Here is a 23,048-nt window from a genome sequence, read left to right as displayed (position 1 = left end):
AGGTACTCTGGTTCGCCCACAGAGACAATTGAGGCATCTGTCTATTAACACATGGTAGGTAGTTACATTTAGAGGAAACACACTGGCACATCTGTTTGCTGGTGCCTAAGTAAATCTCTTGGTAATTAGCATCGAAACCAGCTGAGAGGTAAGTGGACCAAAGGATTTCCTGGCAAAAACACAAATAGTCTCATACACATTGGGTGGCCTAAAAACAAACGGATCAGCCGGGCGTGGTGGCGCACGCTTGTAATCCCAGCATTCGGGAGGCTGAGACTGGAGGATGGCAGTTCCCGGACAGCCTCAGCTACTTAGCGAGGCCCTCTGTAACTTAGTGAGACCCTGTTTCAAAATAAAGAATACAAAATAGGGCAGGGGATATAGCTTGGAGGTTGAATGCCCCTGAGTTCCATCCCCAGACCCGCAAAAAAAAAAAAAAAAAAAAAAAAAACGGGTTCAAGTTGAATGTGTTTAAGTAGAAAGGCAAAGTAGAAAGGCAGCTTACGATCTGTAACTGTTGCACCATTTCTTCACGGTAGGCTAGTTCCCTTTTCATTTGATCCTGAAAATTATCTGGTAGGAGAAAGAAGTAGAGGAAAAAAATTAATCGAAGTGCAAAATCTACTTTTAGTTTATAGTTGGCCCTCCATATCTAAGGTCCTGCATCCATTCAACCAACCTAGGATTAATACATTATTTTTAAAATTACATCTGTACTGAATGTATACAGATTTTTCCTTTTGTCATTAGTTTCTAAACAATATGGTATAACAAGTATTTACATAGCATTCACATTATATTAGGTATTATAAATCAATTTGAGATTATTTAAAGTGTGTGTGTGTGCATGTATTATTATGTGCGATGCATACCTGTAATCCCAGTGCTTGAGAGACTGAGACAGGAGGAGTGTAGTTTTGAGGACAGCCTCAGGAATTTAGTGAGGCCCTCAGCAACTTAGTAAGACCCTGCTTCAAAATAAAAAATAAATAGGCCTAGAAGTGCAGCTCAGATGTAGAGCACCCCTCGGTTCAATCTCAGTATCAAAAACAAAAAATAAAGTGTATAGGAGAATGTACAAATATTATGCTATTTTATACAGGAGACTTGAGCATCCACAAAGTTTGGTACATGCAGGAGGCCCTGGAACCAATTCTGTGGATACTGAGGGATGACTATATCTAGTAAAAAATATCGCTGATAGTTTCATAAAGAATCCTCTTACTTTATGCCTTTTAAAGTAAACAATATGGCTGTTTGAAGAAAGGTTTTCAGTACTCTATATTTAGTAGATAAATTCTGAGAGGTAAGGTGTATTGTGTCTGTCTGTGTGTTACTGGGGACTGAATCTAGCTGTGTTATACCTCTGCACTACACCCCAGCCCTATTTTATTTTTCATTTTGAAACAGGATCTCAGTAAGTTACTACACACTGGCCTTAAACATGTGGTCCTCCTGTCTCAGCCTCCCAAATCCCAAGTGTGCACCACCTTACAATGCACACTATTTTATACCCCATTGGGTCTAATCCCTTGCACACATGAATTACACAGGAATTCCCAGTACAATCACATTCTCTTTTGCACACTGCTGCAAGTAACAGCACTAGGAGCTTCCGCTGTCAGCTGAAGTCCAGTGCCAGGGAGGAGATGGGCCTTAGTAAAGCCACCTGCGCAGGTGATTAAGACACGATGCGTGGGCTCTGCTTGTTCGTCTTCACTGCAGATCCTCTCCCATACTCTGGCCTGTCCCTCCTCACGGGTGGCCCTTGTCGCCCATATCAGCCTGGCATGCTCCTCTTTGGTGTGGTGTCCCCCTGCAGACTGGCCTCAATCTGGGAAGATGGGGTAACTTAAAGACATCTGTTATACAAAATAGCTTTGCTTTTCTACCTCTGGATCATTTCTATTTAATTTAAAAAATAATTTCCAAATGGATACCATGATACTGGGTCTTCTCCATGTGTTGTTTATTTATTTGTATTTATTTTGTGGTGCTGGGGATTGAACCCAGGGGCATTCTGCCTTTGAGCTCCATCCTCGACCCTGTGGCTGACAATCTCACTAAGGTGCTGAAGCTGGCTTCAAACCTGCAATCCTTCTGCAATTACAAGCAGAGCCACCACCCAGCTTTCACGTGATCTTTTTAAAAGGGTAGACCTGGCTGGGCATGGTGGCGCACGCTTGTAATCCCCGTGCTTGGAAGGCGGAGGTAGGAGGATTGCGCAGGTTCAAAGCCAGCCGCGCTGGCTTAAGAGATCCTGTTTCCAAATAAAAAATATAAAATAGGTCTGGGAGTGTAGCCCAGAGATAGAAGGGTTTCCAGGAACCCCAGTACCACACACACAAAAAAAAGGTAGATGTGGATAACTTTGGCCCTTCCTGCTTTAAAAGAGAAATTAACACAATTTCATATTGCAGGGGTCTATTGTCTAGGCAGGGCAGCCACCTGGAGAAACTGGAAACTTCAACCTCAACTTCTCCTGTCTTCTTTCTTCCCACTCTACTGTAGATGCCAATTGGTGTGTGAATCTATATGTGTCCTACCCTCATCCTCCCCTCCTGTCTTTCTTACCTCCCCAGTGCAGGCACATCATCCCTGAATAGCTTTCTAACTGACCTTGGGGGCCACCCTCTCCAAATCCCTTTTATTTTCCTGCTTAAAAATCCTAGTGAAGCCGGGTGTGGTGGCGCACGCTTGTAATCCCCACACTGGGGAGGAAGAGACAGGAGGATTGCGCAGGTTCGAAGCCAGCCTTGCTGGCTTAAGAGACCCTGTTTCCAAATAAAAATGTATAAAATAGGTCTGGGGGTGTATCCCAGAGGTAAAAGGGCTTCCAGGAACCCCAGTACCACACACACAAAAAAATCCTCATGACTTTCCATCAATTTCCAGACAATAAATCCTTTTGAGTACTCATGAGACTTTGGAAACTTAGAGATTAGGAGACTTTGGTTTTTTTTTTTCTTTTCACTTTTTCACTTTTACCTTTCTATACTATTTGAATTCCTTCTCCAAACCCAAGAAAATATTATAATTTACTTTTTTAAAGCACCCCAAGCTGGACATAGTGGTGCAAGCCTAAAATCCCAGTGCTTAGGAGGGCTGGGGGTGTAGCTTGGAGGTAGAATGCCTCTGGGTTCAATCCCCAGGACAAGAAAGAAAGAAAGCAAGAAAGAAAGAAAGAAGAACCCCAATCCCTACTCTGACCTCTGATTCCTAGGTGAAGGCACCAAGGTAGAGGGAAGTATGTGGTGAGGGGGAGGAGGAGGGAGCTGTCTTCCCTTGGGGGTCAAGAGGGAAGGAGCGCTTGTGCACAGAGAATAGCATTTGCTCCTAGACACCGAAGGAAGGGGGCGGACCCTGCGATGGCTCAGTTGGTTGCAGCAGAGGATGTAGGGGAACCTCTTCCTCCTATGACCCATTAAAACACTCCTGTCTCAGGCAGCATCACTCAGTACCTCCAGTCTTTGTGTCTTTGTTCCTGCTGTGGTCTGCCTTTTCAGCAAACACCTTCCTTTTCTTTAAACTCCAGTTTAACTGTTACCTCCCCTAGGAGGTCCTCCAAGTCTCCTGTCCCTCTTCCTGGAATCAGTCACTTTTCTTTTGTAACTCTTCCAACACCCTGCCAATACTTCTATTAATTCATCCATAATACTATTAATTGTTATACACCTGTGTTCCAGCTAAAACAATGAGTTTCTGCAGGACAGGAAGGTAAGTCTTAGACACTTTTTAAATTTCCCAAGGCTACTACCATAGTGCTTGGCACATGGCAGGGGAGGTTGATAATTAAGGAGTGAGAAGAGTGTTTTCTATGTTGGGAAAGGGGATGAGGGTTCATTTATACTGATAATGACTGGGTGAGATGTCCCACGAGGAGCTGGCACCCACCACAGCAGCATACTCTGGTGCATACTCTGAAGGTCAGTCAAAGCCCACAGGCTGGGGAGAGGGCAACAGGGGAGCCAGCCCTCTACAAACTGCCCTGCTTCTAACAATTTCTGTCTGTGGTCCTATACCCTGGACCAATGTCTCCAGGAAGACCAGAATGTTGTCAGACACAGATATACTCCGACCAAAGCAGATCTCCCTCTGTGGAGGAGAGCACTTTCCTCTGAGGCTCTGTAGGTTCCTCTGTCCCTCTAGAGATCTGACCACAGTGGTAAACTAAGATGGACTAGGAATGATGTGTGGTTCAATGCTGACCGGGCTGGAGAAATTCCCTCGCATTCCAGAAGATTCTGATCTGGGAGGAATAATGAAAACTAGTCCTCTCAATTTATTCTCATTGCTCTATAAGAGTTCACATTACAATTCCTTAAAAATGAAAGGTGAAGGCACTTAAATATTGGGTAATATGAATGTTGAATATTTTTATAATACTGAAGTAGGAAGGGGCATCAAAAGACAAAAGCCAACAAGGGAAAGATGGATGGGTTTGATTAAAGAGAACTTGAAAACTTTGCAATGAAAATAAATTACAAATTAAACTCTCTGAACCCAAAATACTATATAAAGATACTGATACAAACCAAAGAATATTTGTTGTCATGTCGAAGATTTAATAATTAATGTAAGAAGTTCTTGCAAGTTAGTGAGAAAAATGAACACATCAAAAGAAATACAGAGAGAAAAAGAGAATATAAAGCGAGGATTCACAACATGCAAATTGATGGCAGACATGACAAATGTTTAATATCCTAGCAGTAAAATAAAAGGAAGCAAAGTGAGGTACTGTCTTTCCCACTTAAGGTAATGAAGACTGAATGAAAAGATGACGTGCGTGGGCCCAGGTTGGGAATAAAAACTGGTGCACCCTTGCTGGAAAGTAACTTCAAATTAGACATTAAGAGCTATGTAAAGTTCAATATCCTTTAACCTAGCAATTCTCTTAGGAGTTTATCCCAAAGAAATAATAATGTATATATGCAAAGATTTTTTTTAATGGTACTGGGGTTCCTGGAAACACTTCTACTTCCAGGCTACACTCCCAGACCTACTTTTTATATTTTTATTTGGAAACAGGGTCTCCTAAGCCAGTGCAGCTGGCTTCGAACCTGCGCCATCCTCCTGTCTCTGCCTCCCAAGCGCAGGGATTACAAGCGTGCACCACCACGCCTGGCATGTGCAAAGATTTTATTGCGATGGTGTTCCTCATCTCAAACTGGGGCAAGCCATAATGTCCAACATAAGAGGACATTCTTGAGGCTGGGGATGTAGCTCAGTTGTAAAGCGCTTGGCCTAGCATTGTGTGAGGCTCTGGGTTCAATCCCTACCATCCCCCCAAGAAATAAAATAATTCATAGGGTTTTATGTAGTAATGAAAAAAGAAACGTTTTAAGTGAAAAAAGGAGGATAAAAATGGGGTAATAATATTTCACTTTGTGTAAACAAAATTTAATATGTATTTTTAAAATGAAGCTTCAAAACTTTAATAACATTGCTTTTTGCTAAGTATCAAACTTGTGAACTTTTTTTTCATATTTCTATACTTAAAATTCTCTGTTTTTTTTTTTTTCCTGTGGTACTGGGGATAAAATCCAGGTGCATTCTACCTCTGAACTACTTTCCCAGTCCTATTTTATTCTTTTATTTTGAAATGGGTCTCAGTAAGTTGCTGAGGATGGCCACAAACCTGTGATCCTCTGGTCTTAGTCCCCAAGTACTGGGATTACAGGTATATGCCACCACGCCCAGCTTATACTTAAAATTTTCTATGACAAGAATGTGTATAACTTTTTTTTGTGTGTGTGGTATTGGGATTCCTGGAAACCCTTCTACCTCCGGGCTACACTCCCAAACCGATTTTATACTTTTTTAAAAAAAAATTTGAAAACAGGGTCTCTTAAGCCAGCAAGACTGGCTTCGAACCTGCGCAAACCTGTGATCCTCTGGTCTTAGTCCCCAAATACTGGGATCACAGGTATATGCCACCATGCCCAGCTTATACTTAAATTTTTCTATGACAAGAATGTGTGTAACTTTTTTTTTTTTTTTTTTTTTTGGTGGTATTGGGATTCCTGGAAACCCTTCTACCTCCGGGCTGCACTCCCAAACCCATTTTATACTTTTTTTTACTTGAAAACAGAGTCTCTTAAGCCAGCAAGACTGGCTTCGAACCTGCGCGATCCTCCTGTCTCCGCCTCCCAAGCGCGGGGATTACAAGCGTGCGCCACCACGCCCAGCTGGAATGTGTATAACTTTTGACCTACTTAAGATGATCAATTAGCTAACAAGAATATTTAAAAATTTTTTGCTATATTCTAAAGGTTGATCAAGATATAATCTAACTGGAAATGAAAAACCATTTAAGCTTATATCTTGAACAAAAATCACTTTCAACTCAGCTATTTTTGGAAAACACTAGTATAACAGGAGACAGTAGAGAAAAATACTCCAGTTGCCATGCCGGCCAACACTGCGGCAAGACAGTTTAAAAGCCAAAGTTTCCCAAATAGAACTAAAACTCATCCCGCGACTGTGAGTGTGAGGGGCACACCTCTGGTTACCTGGGACCTCCCACGCATGGAGCAGTAAGTTTTGGGTTCACCTTTAAATACATCGTCCTTGTTTGTTATCAGTTTTCAAACAACTATGGAGACTTTCAGTATTTTGAAATTCCACTCCCAGCCCCTTCCAGAGGAGAGGAAGAAAGAAGAGAAATTACTGAACCTAAAATAAACCCACAGTAATGGCCACAGGTGAAAGATGTGGACCCCAAGATTCAGGTAGCCGCGAGGCAATTTGTTTTTAATAAGACTTGACCACAGTCATTCGGAGAAGCCACTCTATGAGACTGTAACATGATGACATTTTAGACAACATGCACCCAAGGTTTTCATGAAGCTCCGTCCATGAGTCCTTCCCCGTGGTGACCACCTGGCCTTTCCACTCGGTTGGTCCCCAGCCCTGCAGAACCCAGGACTAAACTCACAAGCTCCGCCTCAGCTCCTCATTCACCGACCCCTATCATCCTTAACTGTCAGTTTTCAATCTCATTGAAGATGAAGCCAACGTCCCTATTCACTATTTCTTGAGGGTCTGTTGCATATCCACGGCATGCCAAGTGCTGGCGGCAGCAACAGAGGAACGTGGTGCATAGCCCTTTCCTGACCTTATGTGCAGCGCAGAGGGGTGGAGGAGAAGTCAACACAGAAAATGGGAACCAGAAAAACACAGGACTTCAGAAAAGGGTGCCCGTCCACTGCAGGACTGGAAAGGCTTCCTGGAGGTGTGAGTCTGGGGCCTGGCCCTGGGTGAGGAAGACCTGCCCCAGGTGGTGGGGGAATTACAGACCCAGAAACTCCATGAGCAGAGGTGGACAGCAAGGGGAGGGGTGTCTGATTGCTGACAGGAGCTGAGGGGTAGGGACTGGAAATAGGGCTGGGGAGGCAGGTTGGGCCAACTATGGAGGGTTTTGAGAGTTAGTTGGGAACTAATGCAGATACTACATGATAATAAGTAGGGAGGAAACATTAAGGTTGCTTGAGTGGAAGACGCCACACCAGAGGTAGAGTTTTAGGGAGGCCACCCATCAAAGCTGGGTGGAGGGGAAAGATGAGGACACGGGGCGCCATCGACTACCACTATCTGCTGCCACCTCTAGCAGGTACCAGGGCCGAGGGTAGTCTCTGAAGTCATAGGGTGGTCAGTCGGAAGAAAGTAAAATGAGTTAAAGCCTACAGCAAAGGGGCAAATGTTCGATTAAAGTAAGGTAAGCTGGAGGAGAAGGGAGGAAGAGGAGATAGATCTGCTAAAAGAGGTGGATATGATGAGATGTTCAAAATGACTTTTCACCGAGCGTGGTGGCACATGCTTGTAATCCAAGTACCTGGGAGGCTAAGGCAGGAGAATCTCAGATTTGAAGCCAGCCTGTATAATTTAGCGAGGCCCCCTGCAACTTCGTGAGACTGTTTCCAAATAAAGAAAGAAAATCGGGCTGGGGGGCGGGGTAGCTCAGAGGTAAAATGCCTCTAGGTTCAATCCCCATGCCACCAAAAAAAAAAAAAAAAAAAAAAAAAAAACAAACAAAAAACTTTTCAATTTACAGCTGCTAAAAAGAAAAGCAGACCAATAAGTAGGGGAGATTTTGGAATGATGGCATTCAGGGCTGCCTTTAATTCTTTAGTGCTGTCAAATCTCACACAACTATCACTGAAGAACAATGTCTGACCAGCCATCTGATTGTTGTCTCAAAGTGACCTTGATAATGGCAAAGGTTTCCATTCCCCATCCCCTAAAGGCCCACTTTCCCTCAACCCTAGGATCCATTTCTCTGGCCTTCCATTTGGATACCCCGCTCTTCTCAGTTTGTCAATTACACTTATTGTCCTGTGTCAAAACAAGTTTCACTGCCTGTTCCACCCTCAGTAAGTACAGCCCCCCCCAAAAAAAAATACCGAGAAGCTCTGGTTTCTCACTGGTTCATGATAAAGCCCCAATAGGACTGTAAGCATCAAACTTCTTACGTTGTATAGTAGCAACAATTAATATTCACTGGTAATTACTATGCATCTGTCACCATACGAACCTCTGCGAACATCTTGCTTGTTTAACCCGGGAGGTAGGTACATATTGCTTAACTCTTGGAAAAGAGCTTAGGAAACTTGTCCTCGGTTACCTAGCCACTGAGCTAGGTACAGTGTTACCTGTTGGCTTCTTCTGCTCCTCTTTCTGCTCTGGTGAGCAAGTGTCTGCCTTGCCTGCTCTTCCACTCTTCCCTGCGTTTCCCCACCAGAGTCGGGCAGGAGTGTTCAGAGAGCGTTCAGGGTCAGATCTGTAAGCCTCTGGCTCAGCACTTGTAGAGACTGGCTTATTCCTCCTCTTCCCTCAAACCTCTGCCTCCTGCCCAAGCATGGAGATTCATTTCTTCCTCCTCCTGCTCCTTCTTTCCTCTTTGTTCCCTTTCCTTCTGCTCTTCCTTTTGCTACTCTTTCCTCCTCTACCTCCTTCCTCTTCCTCAAGGATCCATTTCCTTTCTCCTCCTCTACCCTCTTCATCTGTACCCTCTCCATGCCCAGGATTCATGCCTGTGGTTCTCATCCACCCTCAGAACCACAAGAAACTCTCAAAGCCCAGTATTTGGCTACAGTTTTGGAGCTCAGTGCTGATGCCTCCTCCCTCTTCCTGCTTTAGAATCCTCATCACTATAGCTAGTGTTTCTGAACACTTATCTTGGGCGTGGTGTATAAGCAACATTTCCCTTGTATAATCTCATTTAGTCTTCTCACCCTCCAAGATGGGAATTATCTGTCACATTTTACAGTTTCCAAGGTCAAGCAATCAGCGAGGAGCAGTGATCTCAGGTCTGGTAGATATCTGAACTTGAATTCCTAATTGTCACATGCCACAGCTCCTAGCTAGGGTCCCTAGTGCTCTGAATTACCTGAGTTGTGAATGTCATGACTATTTCTGTCCACCTCCTAGTAAGAAGCCTTGAAGAACTCCCAGGGGTTCCTCTGTGCTTGCTTCGGATACAAAGTTCGGCTTCCCCCTTTTTGGCTTAGAGGATCAAAATCCATCAACTAGCCTCACAGGGTCTCACGTTTAGTTAACAAGTGCATAATGTGCATTTGCTATTTTCATCCGTGTGAAGTTGACTGCCTCTTTGTGGTGTGCCAAAACCACGCATTACTCAAACCTGGGCACGTCCATGCCACTTCCTTGGTCAGTGTAGTATGTTACAGATACAAAAGTGGAAACTCGTGTTGTTGCTGTTTAATTGAAATACTTTATATAGGTTGCAGCCACTTTTATTTCAGATCAAAATGATGAATGATGGGCCTGAACTGAAAATAGCCAGCTGTAACACTATTTCTTTTAAACAGAAGCATATTGTACATATTGTATGATAGAGCACTGTGTCTGTATAAATTATTGTGACTTACTTAATTCCTTGAAATGATTATTAATTATCTTTTATTAATAGTTTAAATTACGATTGCACTGGCTTCTTGGGGAGCTATAAGGGCACTTTAGGGATACAAAAAGACTTAGACCCACTCTGTAGATCTGAAAGCAGAGTTTTTCAAACTTGTCAATTAGATGAACACCAGCTATACAGAAACAAATCATTCAGTGTCTGTTCCTGGCAGCCAGTAACTGTAAGACACAGTCTTTCTTAAGATGTAGCTTTGGAATTTAGAGAATCCTGGCCTGATAAAAGCATCTGTTTCTTCAGAATTCAAAGCTGTGTGTGTGTGTACAGTGTGTGTGTGTTTGTGTGTGTGTGTGTGTGTGTGTGTGTGGTACTGGGGAAGGGGATGGAATTCAGGGGCTTTCTACTTCTGGGCTACACTCCCAGACCTATTTTTATATTTTATTAGAAACAGGGTTTCACTAAGTTGCTGAGAGCCTCACTAAGTAGCTGAGGCTGGCTTCGAACCTGTGCAATCCTCCTGTCTCAGCCTCCCAAGCATCGGGATTACAATCGTGCGCCACCACTCCCGGCTTCAAAGTTACTTTTAACATTTCTTTTCCTGAATCTATTAATGTTGAGATGTTCCTGAATACACTGTTTAAATCGACTGGCTCTATGAGTAGGGCAGCACATGCCACCAATATTTGGGGGGCCGAGACAGGAGAGGGTCTCAGGTTTGAGGCCAGGTTCAGCAACTTGGCAAGGCCCAGAGCAATTTAGTGAGACAGTGAGACCCTGTTTCAAAAATTAAAAATAGGGCTGGGGTGGAGGGTATAGCTCAGAGGTAGAACACCCTTGGGTTCAATGACATCACCACCCCTAAAAAAGCTACTGGTTATTTTCCTGCCTTACATCTTTACTTTAAATTGTTAAAGCTTGAATTTTCATACTTATACATTTCAAGCACAGGCAGTCATCTAAGCTATTTGAGAATAAGTATTGTTATTTGTTTTTCCTACCTAGAGAATAATAAATACCTGAGTAATTATTTTGTTTTAAAATATATAGTCTGAATATATGAATATATTTACATGCTTAATTACATGTTTACATACATATTTAAAAATACACACCATACACACAAATACGCATATATCAATACATAAATACCAAAAGGCTCTTGTAAAATTGTATCTGTAAGCCAATTCAAAGCATAAATAGGAGCAACTAAAATGTATGAAAAAAATATATATATATATTGGTGGTACTGGGGTTCCTGGAAGCCCTTCTACCTCCGGGCTACACTCCCAGACCTATTTTTACATTTTTACTTGGAAACAGGGTCTCCTAAGCCAGCGTGCGCGGCTGGCTTCGAACCTGCGTGATCCTCCTGTCTCTGCCTCCCAAGCGCGGGGATTACAAGCGTGCGCCACCACGCCCGGCAATGTATGAATATTTAGACAAACTATGGGAAGCCTGTGTGGGCTTTAATCACTGAATACTTAGAATCACATTCTTAACCCTACTAAGAGAAATGTCATCAAATATCACAAATGCAATGAAATAAAAGTGATTTCTTACTGAATACTGGAAAAGATGTGTTTCCTTTCAACACTTGGAATTCTTGTTCTAGTCGTCTCCGTAAATCTATTTGTTCAAATAAAACCTTCTGAAGTTCTTCTAATAGAGTGAAAAAGAAGAGTCATTTTACTAATCTTTACAAATAACTCTCCAGAGAACTGTTATATATGGCAATTTATTATTATAAGATAAAATATTTTACCAGTTTAAAAAGTGTTGCATAGACATAGGATAGATTTTGTGCAGAAATCCATGAATATAAATCAATGTAATATATTATTTTAAAGTATTGTATTACAGTGTCATGTATTGATTGATATGTATGCATTAATCTCAATTATATCCACCCAATGGTCCATATATTATTCATATGTTGCTTGTCAAGCTTAAAATATGGTGTAGAACAAAAATATCCTCTTATTATCTCCACAGTCTTTTAGAGTCAAGGGAAGTTCTAGAGAATTAGAACTTTTCCTTACCTTTCCCCATATTTTCCACATCCTTTTTGAGTGAATGAGGCGAATTGGTTTCTTGCGTGTGTTCACCTTTTAAAAAAGGAAAAAAAAAATATCAGTTTTGTGTGGGCTCTTTTCTGAAAGTTTTTCTTTTAATATCTACAAAAGAGTTTATTTAAGGTAATCTGAAATTAGAAGCCCTCGGAACCAAGTGTTGTTTTCATTTGTTTTTGTGGTATTCTCCTGAACTGTTGGGGAGGGGCTACAGAAAATGAGGGCAGAGCCTTCCTGGCCTATGGATGGCAGCTGCGGGAAAGGAAAATCCTCAAGCTAACCCTCTGCTGGCTCTCACTGCCACCATCCTTTAACAACAAAGGTGACTGCTAGAATAGAAAGGCGGTCGTTCAAGTCAAGATTTCTGACAGAAATTGGGTCAGAGTTCTGCTCTTCCTCGACGTGAGATATCCTGGCTTCAACTGGGAGGCCCTCAAGACTGGAGAGGCAGGAGCCTTCTATACTTCTTGGGCTCCCAAAATTTGGAGCAGTGTAAAGGAAGTTGGAGAAGGTCTTGAGTTGTTCTGCAGAGATCACTATTAAAGCAAGCTTAGAAGGAGCTCCTAACAAATGATGGCTTGGGGCTTTTTTGTTTGGTTTTTGATGTTGTTCTTGTTTGTTCTTAAAAGTCAACCTAAAACAGAGATGTAAAGTTAGTCATTTATTATTTTGTAAATCTTTACATGCCTGCTGATACCCTTTGTAGTTGTTGTTATTACTGGGAATTAAACCCAAGAGCATTCTTCTTCCAAGCTATACTCCTTTTTAAAATTTTTTAAAATTTATTTTATTTTGAAACAGAGTCTTGCTAAGTTGATGAGGCTGGCCTTGAACCTTCAATAATCCTGTCTCAGCCTCTCATGTACTAGGATTACAGGTGTGTATCAACATGCCCCACTTGCTGATACCCTTTTAACTACTCATCTTGGACCAATAAATATTATATCATGAAATCTAGGAGTGTAGTTCAGTGGCCTTAGTACCTAATACCAAAACCCAAAACCTAACCCCCTAACTATGTTGCAGATAGATGTCAAATTGTTGTTCTTATCTACTTTGCTTACATGCTAACTAAAGATTAAAAATGAAAGATTAAAAAATGCATTTATCTACAGTAAATTGAGCCTACATAATCCAGAAAACTTAAATAAACTGAAGAAACACATCCAGCTAAACAGATCCTTGTTTTTTCAAACATCAAATTTTAGATTTCCACAATATCCACATAATTAAGCCTTCTGCTTTTGTCTAAAGAGATGTGTAGTACAGATAGAGACACTCTGAGTAGGTTTTGTGCACTCCCGTCCCCTGTCCCCGGGGCCTAGGCCCCTCATCTGTGTCCTCAGAGCAGCCTGCACAGGCCGTGAGCGTGATGCTACTTGCCTGCTTCCCTCCCCATGTGCGAGGCCGTGTGCTACTTGGGAGGTAGGGCTCTGTCTTTTCCCTGTAGCCAGGCCTAATACAGTGTTAGACACACCACAAGACACCAGTAAAGCATCTTCACTTGTTACTGGAAGGAACCCCAAGAAGTCATAGATTTTAAATCATGGCATGGACAAGAATTCCTCATTTAAATTCTCTCCTGTTTATTCATTTTCCTCAGCAAGAAATGAAATGTAGTGGCCCTGGGACTTGTAGGAATACTGGGAGATTTTATTTTCAAGGTAAAAACTTCTAAAAAAGGGAGAGAGACTGGGCACAGTGGCACAGGCCTATAATCCCAGTACTTGAGAGGCTGAAACAGGAGAATTGCAGGTTTGAAGCCAATCTCAGCAACTGAGCAAGGCCGACAGCAATTCAGTGAGACCTTGTTTCAAATTTTAAAAATAATAATAAGAAGAAGCTGGGCGTGTGGCGCACACGTGTAATCCCAGAACTTGGGAGGCTGAGACAGGAGGACCACAGGTTCGCAGTCAGCCTCAGCTACTTAGTGAGGCCCTCCACAACTTAATGAGACCCTGTTTCAAAATAAAGAATAAAAAATAGGTCTAGGGGTGTAGCTCGGAGGTAGAATGCCCCTGGGTTCAATCCTTAGTTCCGCAAAATACATAAATAAATATAAATAAATAAAGTACTGCTGAGGGTGTAGCTTAGAAGTAGAATGCCCCTGGATTCAATACCTACTACCAAAAAGAAAAAGAAAAAAAAAAGAGGGAGACAAAATTTCTCCCAAAAGCAACTGCCTATACTGCAGTATCGTGTACAGACAGGAAGACGTCCAACATGATATAAATGTCAACTCCTGCAGATTGTGAGGGGAGTATATATGCGTACACTCATGTACACATAAGTACATATATGCAAATATCCCAACCATATCCATAGTTAGTGATGGAGCCTGCTAACCCCCTTGGCATCTCTGTGTTTCTTTTTTTCCTTTTTTTTTTTTTTTTCTGCGGGTCTGGGGATGAAACCAAGGGGCATTCAACCTCCGAGCTACATCCCCTGCCCTATTTTTTATTCTTTTTATTTCGAAACCGGGTCTCACTGAGTTGCAGAGGGCCTCACTAAGTAGCTGAGGCTGTCCACGAACCGATCACGGTCTCAGCCTCCCGAATGCTGGGATTCCAAGCGTGCGCCAGCACGCCTGGCTCTATGTTTCTTAATGGCAGGCCTGTTCTCTAATAAGTAGAGCGTATCTACACAGCCTCTTTCTGCTTGTCTTGGACGTGACCTCTCTCTATAGGTCAGGGTGCCCTCTTTACCTCGATACCTTGGCTTTTGTCTCCATATAAGAAAAGAATGGAGAAACACTTGTGAAATATTTCAAATACAGAACTCAATATAATTCTTAAAAATACTGTTATCCAAAAGAAAAGGTTGAAGGTTGATAACAAATCATAAATAATGTAAATCAAACATAATGATATTTTGAAATGGAGTAAAGGCATATTATTGCAATTTTTCCTGTTTAGTCTTCTTTGGCCAGTAAAATGTATAAAGTTTCATACCCATATACCATTTTGAATCAGAATAAGAGAAGAAACAAGCATACACAAATCTCTGAACTTGTCTACAGGGCATAGTAAGGCTGTATTACACTACAACTTTCTCAACCACTCAAGACACGATGTAAATGAGGCCGTTTGTTCCTGAATAGGCAATTCTAGAAGCCATGTTCTTATCATGTTAGAGAACAGACTCTTTTTGACTCATTAGTAGGTTTTGTGGACCGTTTCTCTTGCATTATGCTTCCATTTGATCATCAGATTCGAAATTTAAAATGTGATATGTAAAAAGGCATCTCTTTTCTGTTTCACAATTAGAAGAGCTCTACAGAGGTAAGAAAGCACTAAACAAGTAGCTAATAAGTGAGCATATATCAACCAGAGGAAAACCCACTGATGGCATTAATAATGAGCTTTCTCTTCATCAGCTTTGCAGAGGTTTATTAATATTTTGCTTCAGTGTCTATTTCAAACAAATATTTTACAGAGGCTACTGATTCAAATCTTCCAACTTGAGGCTCAGAACACTTAGCTGTCTCGCTTACAAAGAGATTTTTAAATGGTTAGATGTTAGGTAGATAGGAGCACAGAGCACCTCTGGCTGCCTTTTGTGCATCGTTTACTGGCCGGTTGCCTTTTGTGTATTACTAATCTGTGAAAACCAGATTGTTAATGGTGGTTAAAAATGACCTTTGGGAGCCTGGATGTTTGTTCACTATTACTGCTGATGTTTACCATCTGGTTAAAAAAAAAGGCAGTCTAATATGAGATTAAATAAATGTGATTTAATTGACACTGAGCTTCCAATTTTTATAAATATTCCATCAGGTTAGACGCATTTTACTTTTACAAAATTAATGAATGGGTTTGGAGACGCTAAAAATTAAATTTTTTCCTTCCCTTTCTATTCTTCTATTTAAAAAAAAATTACAGAGCTAAAGGAAAGAATAGAGATCTTAATGATTCAGAGATATAGGAGAGAACTTCATATACAGAGCGAATGCCTTTCTTTCTTTCTTTCTTTCTTTCTTTCTTTCTTTCTTTCTTTCTTTCTTTCTGCAGTAAAAATTGAACCCAGGAGTGTTCTATCTCTAAGTTACACCCCAGCCCTTCTTATTTTGAAACAGGATCTCATTAAGTTACTGAGGGTCTCGCTAAATTACTGGGGCTGTCCTTGAACCTGGTCTCAGCCTCTCAAGTACAGGGATGACAGGCATGTGCCACAGCATCCAGCTAGGAATGTCTTTAATGGAGGCCTGGCTTCAAGCATGTCTTAAGTTTGATTGTAGAAGAAAAGAGTTGAGTGGTTTGGAGTTGGAGAGTAATGAATAATTAGGTCATAAAATGGATCCCTAATGGGCATGGTGAAACATGCCTGTAATCGCAGATACTTGGGGTTACAAAGCTATGGTTAGAGGATGGCAAATTCAAGGTCAGTCAGGGGAATTTAGAGAGACTCTGTCTCAAAAAAATAGTTTTTTTTTTTTTCAGTACTGGGGATGGAACCCAGAGGCATTCTACCTTCAAGCTACACCCCTGTCCCTATTTTTTATTCTAGATTTGTAAATAGGGTCTCCCTAAGTTTTGGAGGGACTCACTAAGTAGCTGAGGCTGGCCCCAAAACTATGATTTTCCTGTATCAGCCTCCCAAGTACTGGAATTACAAATTCGTGCCACCACACTGAACTTCAATAAAAAATTTTTTTAAAGGTCTGGGGGAGATAACTCAGGGGTGAAGCATCTCATGGATATATATGACTAACAGCTGCTGCTTAAGGCAGGCATGGTGGTTTACGTGTGTGATCTCAGAATTTGGGAGACTAAGACAGGGGAATTGCAGAATAGAGGCCAGCCTCAGCAACTTAGTGAGACCTTGTTTCAACATAAAAATAAAAAAAAGGCTAGGGGTGTATCTTAGAGGTAGCACACTCCTGAGTTCAATCCCCAGTACCAAAAAATACTCCAAAAAACAAAAACAAAAAAAACCAAACCTGGTGCACATGCCTATAATCCTAGTACCTGGAAGGCTAAGACAGGAGGATCACAAGTTTGAGATCAGCCTCAGCAAAGTAGCGAGACTCTCACAACCTAGCAAGGCCCTGTTTCAAAACAAAAAATAAGAAGGGCTAGGGGTGTAGCTTGGAGATAGATCGCCTCTGGGTTTAATCGCACTAATCATTCTCTCCCCAGCAGGTAGAGGCAGCACCCTGCCACATCAGAGAAACTCCACAGCTACCTAGCGCAAGTGGCAGCCGGAGCACCTGGGCTCCTAGGTCCCTGCTTTCCAGTTCTCCCCTAGGTCCTTCAGCACCAGGTTCTCCTGTTGTAGGCAAATGTTTCACAGCCCCCACCACCTCGGAAAACAGGAAGAAGAGAGGGAGGGATTTGAGAACGCGCCATGCTGCTGCAGAAAGGAGCAGCAAATAGCAAAAGAGGAGGAGACTGCTATTTACAGAGGAGGGGAAGAAAAGAAAAGAAACAGCCAATGGATTCATTAGCTTTGCTTGCCAAAGTACAAGGATTACGTTCTCTTAAATATCATAGCACATCTTTGCTCAAGAACCTGCAAATGCTTCTCCATAGTCTACATCAAAGTCCACGCTAAAGTCTTCCCTCAGGTTCTATCAGAGACTTGTCCCACCTACTGACTAAAGAAGTGTGTGTGTGTGTGTGTGTGTGTGTGTGTGTGTGTGTGTGTGAGAGAGAGAGAGAGAGAGAGAGAGAGAGAGAGAGAGAGAGAGAGAGAGAGAGACTGTGTGTGTGGGGGTACTGGGGGCTGAACAAAGGGACATTCTGCCCTTTTTTTTTATTCTTTATTTTGAAATAGCATCTCACTAAGTTGCAGAAGGCTGCACTAAATAGCTGAGGATGGTCACAAACCTATGATCTTCCAAAGAAGTCTTTTTACAAATACAAACCCTTTATTGAAATCAGGCCTTTTTACTTCTGCTGGATGGTTCTGCCTTGTGTCAGTTTTTTCCCCTTATGTGTCCTCCCATTTCCTCTCTGTCCATCCAAAATCAGAATGACATCCAGGTCCCTACTTGTCATAACTGAAAGTCCATATCTCCCCAACATTCATATTTTGACATCCTAATCTCCAAGGTGATGGTACTAGGGGGTCTAGCAGTTGGAAGGTGGTTAGGCATGAGAGCAGAACCCTTATGAACAGGATTAGTGCCTTATAAAGGAGGCCCCAGAGAGCTCCCCCTCTGCTCCCTTTTCTGCCACACGAAGGAATAGAAAGAAAATGGCTCTTTATGAATCAATAAGAGAGAAACACTGAATCAGCTGGTGCCTTGATCTTGGTCTTCCCATGCTCTAGAACTATGAGAAATTAATGTTGCTTAAGCCATCCAGATCTGTGCTATGCTGCTATAACAAAAATACCAGCCTCTCTGAACTCATTTCTTTTGTAAGCTTTTCTTAGCTTCAGCAAATGCCACTGACCTCCCAGCTGGGATGAAGTTCAAAGTGCTTAACATCTATCCTCTGCCCCTTCACACACGACATTCTAGCATTTCACCTATGTTAGCCTGGTCTTCCTCAGCTACAAAATATGCTTTTTCAGAATAAGGAAATTTGCCCCACAGTAAGTAATCTTCCCTCATCCCACCACTAGGGAGGGGTACAAACACATTCCACAGATACTTGATGCACTCAATTCTTTCCGATTTGTGGAAAAAAAAAACCAACTAATATTATTATATATACTTATGTGTCATAAGGGTTTTTAAAATACTAACTCACTCCAACAAATGAAAAAGTAGATCTTGACCCATTTGTACATTCTTACTTGGTGATCTCCTTTCTAAATTCTTCCTTACGCCTGCAACCACTACTCAGAGGCACCATGGCAGCCCCCACCCCCAGCAGATAGCAAGATGCTTATGACTGAAAGGGCCTCTCCATTCCCCCAGCTGTGGTTACTGACAACACTTAATGAAAAGCATTTGGAGAAAAGAGTTCCTTTTACATAAGGAAAGAATGTTATTTAATTGCCCACTCGAAGGTAACTTTAGAAAGTGAAATTATTTTGGTTTGAGTCTGTGCCCATATATAGGATATACATGTACTATACATTATTTGGATAAAGAATGACCCTTTCAGTCAAGCATCTAATATTTCCAAAGTTCATGGAGATTCCTGTGCTACCACCTGTGTCCTGGTACAGGGGAGCAGACCTTTCCTGCACCTGAAGCTGCAAATGGTATTTGCATGCTGTTCCCAATGAATGGCTGGGCCCTTTGGAGCTGGACCTAAGGTTCTGCCGTCTTGCTTTCTAGCAATCTCAGCACAGGCCCTGGCCTCTGCTGAGCAGACTCCATCATACACATTTAAATCCCAAATAAAAAGCTGGGCGTGGTGGCGCATGCTTATAATCCCCGCGCTTGGGAGGCCGAGACAGGAGGATCATGCAGGTTCGAAGCCAGCCTCAGCTGGTTTAAGAGACCCTGTTTCCAAATAAAATATAAAATAGGTCTGGGAGTGTAGCCCGGAGGTAGAAGGCCTCTGGGTTGCATCCCCAGTACTACAAAAAATCCCAAATAAACACTAAATTTTAATAATTGATCTTAGCCTTATAATCTGGTTTTAACTGAGATTTTATGCACTTTTATTTTCTCTTATCATCTATTTTAGAGGTACAAGCTGAATTGGGTCAAAATTCATATACAGTTGGTATAACTAGTACGTTAAGAATAATCAAAATTTAGCACAGCATGTGCTTTGGAGTTTTTTCTTTTTAAGAATATATCAAGGCATTAAAAACTAAGTTACAGAGAAAACAAGGTTAAACAATTTTCTCCTTTATACGATTTTTACTAATTTCTTAATTAGATTCTACTAATTTCTCAGTGCTAAATTGCCAGGTGTGGTGGTACACCCTTGTAATCCCAGTACTTGGGAGGCTGAGACAGGAGGATCAAAGGTCTGTGGCCAGCCTTGGATACTTAGTGAGGCCCCCTGCAACTTAGTGAGACCCTGTTTCAAAATAAAAAATTAAAAATAGGGCTGGGGATGTAGTTTGGAGGTAGAATGCCCCTCAGTATTGCAAAGAAAATAAATAAATGAATTTCTACATTAAACCACTTTCGTGTGATGTGTGGCATTTTAGTGGGGTCATAGAAGAGAAGAAAACTAAACAAAACGGTATCACTGGAGAGGGTATACAACAGAAAGAACTAACTAAATATTAACTTCATTAGTGCAGAAATGAGCAAGTATAAGAATTAATAACCACGAATTTGATCAGGAGTAAATAGTGGGGTTACAATTAAACTAAGCGTTACAATAACCTTTAAAGTCCCTGATCAAAATTAATTACAAGTTGTATGCACATTGATTCTTGAATCAATATATTAAATACCTATGATCAATGAATCTTAAATTTTAGAACTGATGTTGCGAACTAACGTTATTTAATATTTTTTAGGAAGTTTTCATTGTCCTCTTTCTCCTTGAGTTTAGGATAAATTTGCAAAAGTCATTAATAAGAAGAGAAACTTTCTATAAATCAAAAGAATTATATCTGAAATATAAGGACTATTCCTTAATTTTGACTATATATATTGAAAAACTTCAAAATACATTACAGAAAAGTAAATGTTCGAGGCAAACTGGAGATCAGAGATTTTATTAAATTTTGCAATCAGATAAACTGAGACACAACCTTACTAGAAGTTACCCAGTAAGTGAAAGAATTAAAATCCAGATCTACTAGTCTGTGCCTTAAAAAATTTCTCTTCTTTGTTTGCCTTTTTTAAAAAAAATCATAATATGTTCTAAAATAGAATGGAATAATAAATCAGAGTGCCTCATCCGCTATATATTCATGAGAAGTGTAACTGCCTTTTACTATTCTCAGAAATCCATCCACAGCATATTAAGTACACTAGAGAATCATGCCAGTGGAAATCAAATTGATTTTAAAACTTCTATACATATAACAAGATGCAGCCACGCTCGGAGTCCGATGGTGCTGCCGTTTCTACAATGAAAGGGATTGAAAAGTGGGGATGACTCCACTTTTCCTGATTTCCCTGACCTGCAATAGCTTTGAGCTGTCTTACCAGCTTACCCCACTGCATTCAATTTCAAATCACTTAACTTTACTGAAGTTATTCAAAACGCATATGCAAAACCTTACTCTGGGATTGCAAGCGAAATACTGTCATTTATATTTTTGAGTAGGTAATATTTTGACCAAACCACTCTCCCCTCAATCTATTTGGATTGGTTTTAAGCATGGGTCTAATTTCTATAGATAAAAGTTTTTACTGGCTTCTGGAGAATTTTGGCACTTAAGAACATTCTATTTTGGCCCCTCTAATTATACAGACGAGCAATATCTACTGTGTGTAAAGATAATTACCATTAGCAGAGAAATTTAAAAAATAAATTTAAAGTGTAATTTTCTTCAAAATTGCTGAAAACTATTTTAACAATAATGCTGAAAGGCTAAAGGAAGGTTAAACTGAATTAAAATAATAAGCTAAAAATCCACAGGAACTACGTATTGTTACTAAATTGAATTTTATATTAGGTATCAATTAATGCAAGGAACTGTCACTTAAAATTAAGTCTATATCCTGCTTGTTTAGAAAAATGTCATTGAAATTTCCTGATAAATTACATTTATGATTACCATAAAAGTGAAAATCTTCTATGAAATTAAAAAAAATGCACGCTGGCATTAGGCATTTGGAAAAGACATTTCATTCTTCAATGTTATAGATAAAAGTTTGCATATTATAGCTGTATATGCAAATAAATTAAATGTTATTTTCCATTAATGATTGAATTAAATATTGGTTAAAGAAGCATAGTTATATAAACTTTACTGCATGGCATTTTGTATAGATTCCTATCATAGTATAGGAAGTCCTGCAGTATAGTTAGCCTCTGTCCTTTGTGGTACTAGGGGTGGAACTCAGGGGCTTTTCTACCTCCAGGCTATACTCCCAGACCTATTTTATATTTTATTTGGAAAGAATCTCACTAAGTTACTGAGATCCTCACTAAGTAGCTGAGGCTGGCTTCGAACCTGTGCGATCTTTCTATTTCAGCCTCCCAAGCGCTGAAATTATAGGCGTGCACCACCACGCCAGGCTCTCTTTCCTCTTTTTGATAGGCAGTAACTTGAGGTCAGGGACTGGTGTTGATTTTTAACCTCTGCATCCTCAGAGCCTAGCAAAGTGCCTTGCACACAGTAGATATCATCAGTTGTTGAGTCAGTGAGTACATAAGTATATACTATCCTGGAGATGAACAGTTACTACATAGAGAGAAATATCTCTAAGAACAAGCAGGATGTATTGGATAAAGCATTTGGCTGTTCCCTCTCCAAAGCAGCTAATCATTAATGTTCATAAGCTCTTTGACTCATTTGAATTTTCTGGCACTTTTCCAAATAAATGGATTTTTAGAATTGACCATGAGTAAATAAACTAACATCAAAACACAGGCCAATTGGGTGCCCACTCTGGGATTTTCTCAAATGTGAATTTCAATGCAAGCTAATCTTTCTTAAGCAAGGACACTTGAAGGTACTGTAAGTCCCACAACAACTCAAACCCTTAAACACTTAGAGGGGTTCAAAACTCCACATACAGTGCCTTTAGTCTGAGCAACTTGAAAGTTCAGACTGGAGGGTCATTTGAGCCTAGGCCCTAGAGATGGGTCTGGGCTACAGAGAGAACCCATCTCAAAGTGAATAAAACAAAACAAATTAGATTAAACTCCACATTCCCAAAAAAGAAGCCATAAAGGTGAACTTCTTGGGACCCAAGATCCTAATATAAACTTAACAAAACAAAACATGTCCTTCATCTTAAAGTTGCTCATTTCAATAATATGTTGTCATCCCTTCCACGTCCTACCTGTCTCCCATTCAATACAAGATAATAACACTGAATAAACTACAACTACATACTTCCATGAATAATGTGAGGATGAAATTGTGATATAGAAAATCAATGTGGAACAAGTTTCTCTGGGAATCTGTATCAAATTAATTATTGTGAGAGAGGGACTAGCAATATATCAATAGTATGAGTAGGTGTTATTACCAACATAACTATTGACTGGACTGCCCTGAGCTCCAGGCACTGTGGAAATTTTATGTGAACACCAATCCTGACTACACTT

At 40.8% G+C, this 23,048-nt stretch overlaps 1 protein-coding gene across 1 annotated transcript in view; it reads right to left on the bottom strand.

Annotated features, from left to right (window-relative positions):
* SKOR2 (SKI family transcriptional corepressor 2) overlaps positions 1 to 23,048 on the bottom strand; it is a gene marked incomplete at its 3' end in the record, with an annotated part of 37,556 nt that overhangs the window by 7,269 nt on the left and 7,239 nt on the right. The window contains exons 4-6 of the mRNA XM_080714808.1: positions 11,923 to 11,988; positions 11,444 to 11,542; positions 506 to 573 (exon numbers count right to left, since the gene is read on the bottom strand). Coding sequence (XP_080570934.1) covers positions 506 to 573; positions 11,444 to 11,542; positions 11,923 to 11,988 — 233 coding nt within the window. The remainder of the gene's footprint in view (positions 1 to 505; positions 574 to 11,443; positions 11,543 to 11,922; positions 11,989 to 23,048) is intronic.

Source organism: Muscardinus avellanarius, assembly GCF_963383645.1.
Source record: "Muscardinus avellanarius genome assembly, chromosome: 17".
NCBI classification, from domain to species: domain Eukaryota; kingdom Metazoa; phylum Chordata; class Mammalia; order Rodentia; family Gliridae; genus Muscardinus; species Muscardinus avellanarius.
Note: the sequence above shows the minus strand (reverse complement) of the source record. Positions and strands in the feature narration are given on the sequence as shown.